Source organism: Lolium rigidum, chromosome 6, assembly GCF_022539505.1.
Source record: "Lolium rigidum isolate FL_2022 chromosome 6, APGP_CSIRO_Lrig_0.1, whole genome shotgun sequence".
Classification (NCBI taxonomy): domain Eukaryota; kingdom Viridiplantae; phylum Streptophyta; class Magnoliopsida; order Poales; family Poaceae; genus Lolium; species Lolium rigidum.
In genome coordinates this window covers 225,241,727-225,243,461 of record NC_061513.1, presented here as the reverse complement: position 1 = coordinate 225,243,461, position 1,735 = coordinate 225,241,727, and the positions used below count along the sequence as shown (strand labels likewise).

The following is a 1,735-nucleotide window of genomic DNA, read 5'->3' as shown; positions in this document are numbered from 1 at the left end:
GGGTGGGCATACATACCTCATGATTGCCGAATGACAGCAGGAGGACAATAATATTTTCCCGAACTATTTTGCTAACTAGGCTTGTGATGATTGAAGGAACCGAAAGAAGGTTAGGTCGCATTTGATTGACACCGTCAGCATGGTTGATACTACTATTATATTCCAACAAAATGGCGTCCTTGGCATTTTGCACATATAAAGAAAAGTAGAGAAAGAAGATGCGGCTTCGCATCCGATGGTAGCATATATTTCTTCCGCTTTGCCGAACGGCCAAACTTGACCGAAGATGCGCATGCGGCCGTCACCACGTCACCGGAATCTGGAATCGGCTCCGGTCCACCGCGCCGCGCCGGATGCGACCACCACCAAAACGCCGACCGCGTCATCACGGATCTCTTCCTTTTCTCCGTTTTCTATTTGTGGTGCTGTTGCCGAGTCCAGATAGGTCGGTACGGTAGCAACTGGCGCACGGCGGATACGACCTGTCCAGATGAATCGCCCCGGTGCCGACCGCCTCCCCGTCCACGTTTTGTTTGAGAACAAAAAGAGATCAGCGCCATGTTCGCCGTGCCCACGGGGACGCCTCCAGGCAGCAGCCGACATGCGCCTCCAATTTACTCGTCTACCTTGCACCTTTTACTTTACTCGTAGATAGATAAAGGAAAATGGTGTTTTTTCGTGGTGCCATTATTGAGCCTCGAATACGTGGCCGAAACAATACTGCAGGTCGGGATATTTACATCCGGCCGCTAGACATGTCCGACCAAAAACGGAACCCGACTTGCCTGGCTCCTCTGAACCGTTCCTAATCATTACGTCCAGAGAACCGGGCGTTGCACGCTGCAGGACGAGTAAACAAAAATATCAAGCCGACCACGTCCAAGGCCAGCAAGACGAACCCGCGGCGCCATTTCGTGGTGCCTCCTGCCGCTCGTCGGCACGCGCCCCTCCCGCCACCCAAGAGCTATGCAAATCCAAAAAACCCTCTCCCCGTCTGACCGTCTGCCTTTAAATACACCTACTCCCTCTCGACTCTCCCATCCTCCTACACCACCGCGCCCATCCACCTAGGAGCAGCAGCAGCAGCACAGAGCCCACCGGAGCGCCACCAGCCATCCGTCCGCTCGAACCGATGGCTCTCGCTCTCTCCGGCTCCGCTGCTGCCCGCGCGCTCTCCCAGCTGCTCGCCCCGACCACCAGGGGCTACGCCGCAGCTGCCGCCTCCGGCGCCATGAGGCGCGGCGCCGCTGACAGGAAGGCGGCTGGCGAGGCCGAGAAGGCCGCCACCGACGCGTCCTGGGTCCCCGACCCTGTCACCGGCCACTACCGCCCGGCCAACCGCGCCGCGGCCGTCGACCCCGCCGACCTCCGCGCCGCCCACCTCGGCCGCACCCACGCACGGGCTTGAAGACCGGCCCGCTCGCTCCACCCTTGTGGTTGGGTCAACCCCACAAGGAGGTTCGTCCGCCGCTATCGACGTCCCCGGACGCGCGCGCTCTCCGCGAGATCCAGCTTGCTACATGCGCGGGAGCCAGGAGATTTAACTACGAATGAATCAGCGGCGGCGGCTTGCCTGTTTCCGTTTCGTCTGAGTGCGTGTGATGTGGGCTGGATCGATGCCCTGTTTAGTGTTCGTGTTACTCGATGTTATTCCATCGAGCAGGGCTTGTACTTTTACCAGTTTATTAGTACTAATAATAATGAAGGGAATCAGCGTCATTCTTCTTCTTTGATA

General features: G+C 57.8%; 1 protein-coding gene across 1 annotated transcript; it reads left to right on the top strand.

Annotated features, from left to right (window-relative positions):
• Positions 1 to 1,055: 1,055 nt before the first annotated feature.
• LOC124665791 (late embryogenesis abundant protein Lea5-like) lies at positions 1,056 to 1,735 on the top strand. The gene has a single exon (XM_047203169.1). It carries the CDS (start codon positions 1,133 to 1,135, stop codon positions 1,406 to 1,408), a length of 276 nt encoding a protein of 91 aa, XP_047059125.1. The 5' UTR covers positions 1,056 to 1,132; the 3' UTR covers positions 1,409 to 1,735.

Bases quoted from the DNA above. Each gene is read 5' to 3' on its own strand.
- LOC124665791 (XM_047203169.1), top strand. From the start codon at position 1,133: ATGGCTCTCGCTCTCTCCGGCTCCGCTGCTGCCCGCGCGCTCTCCCAG.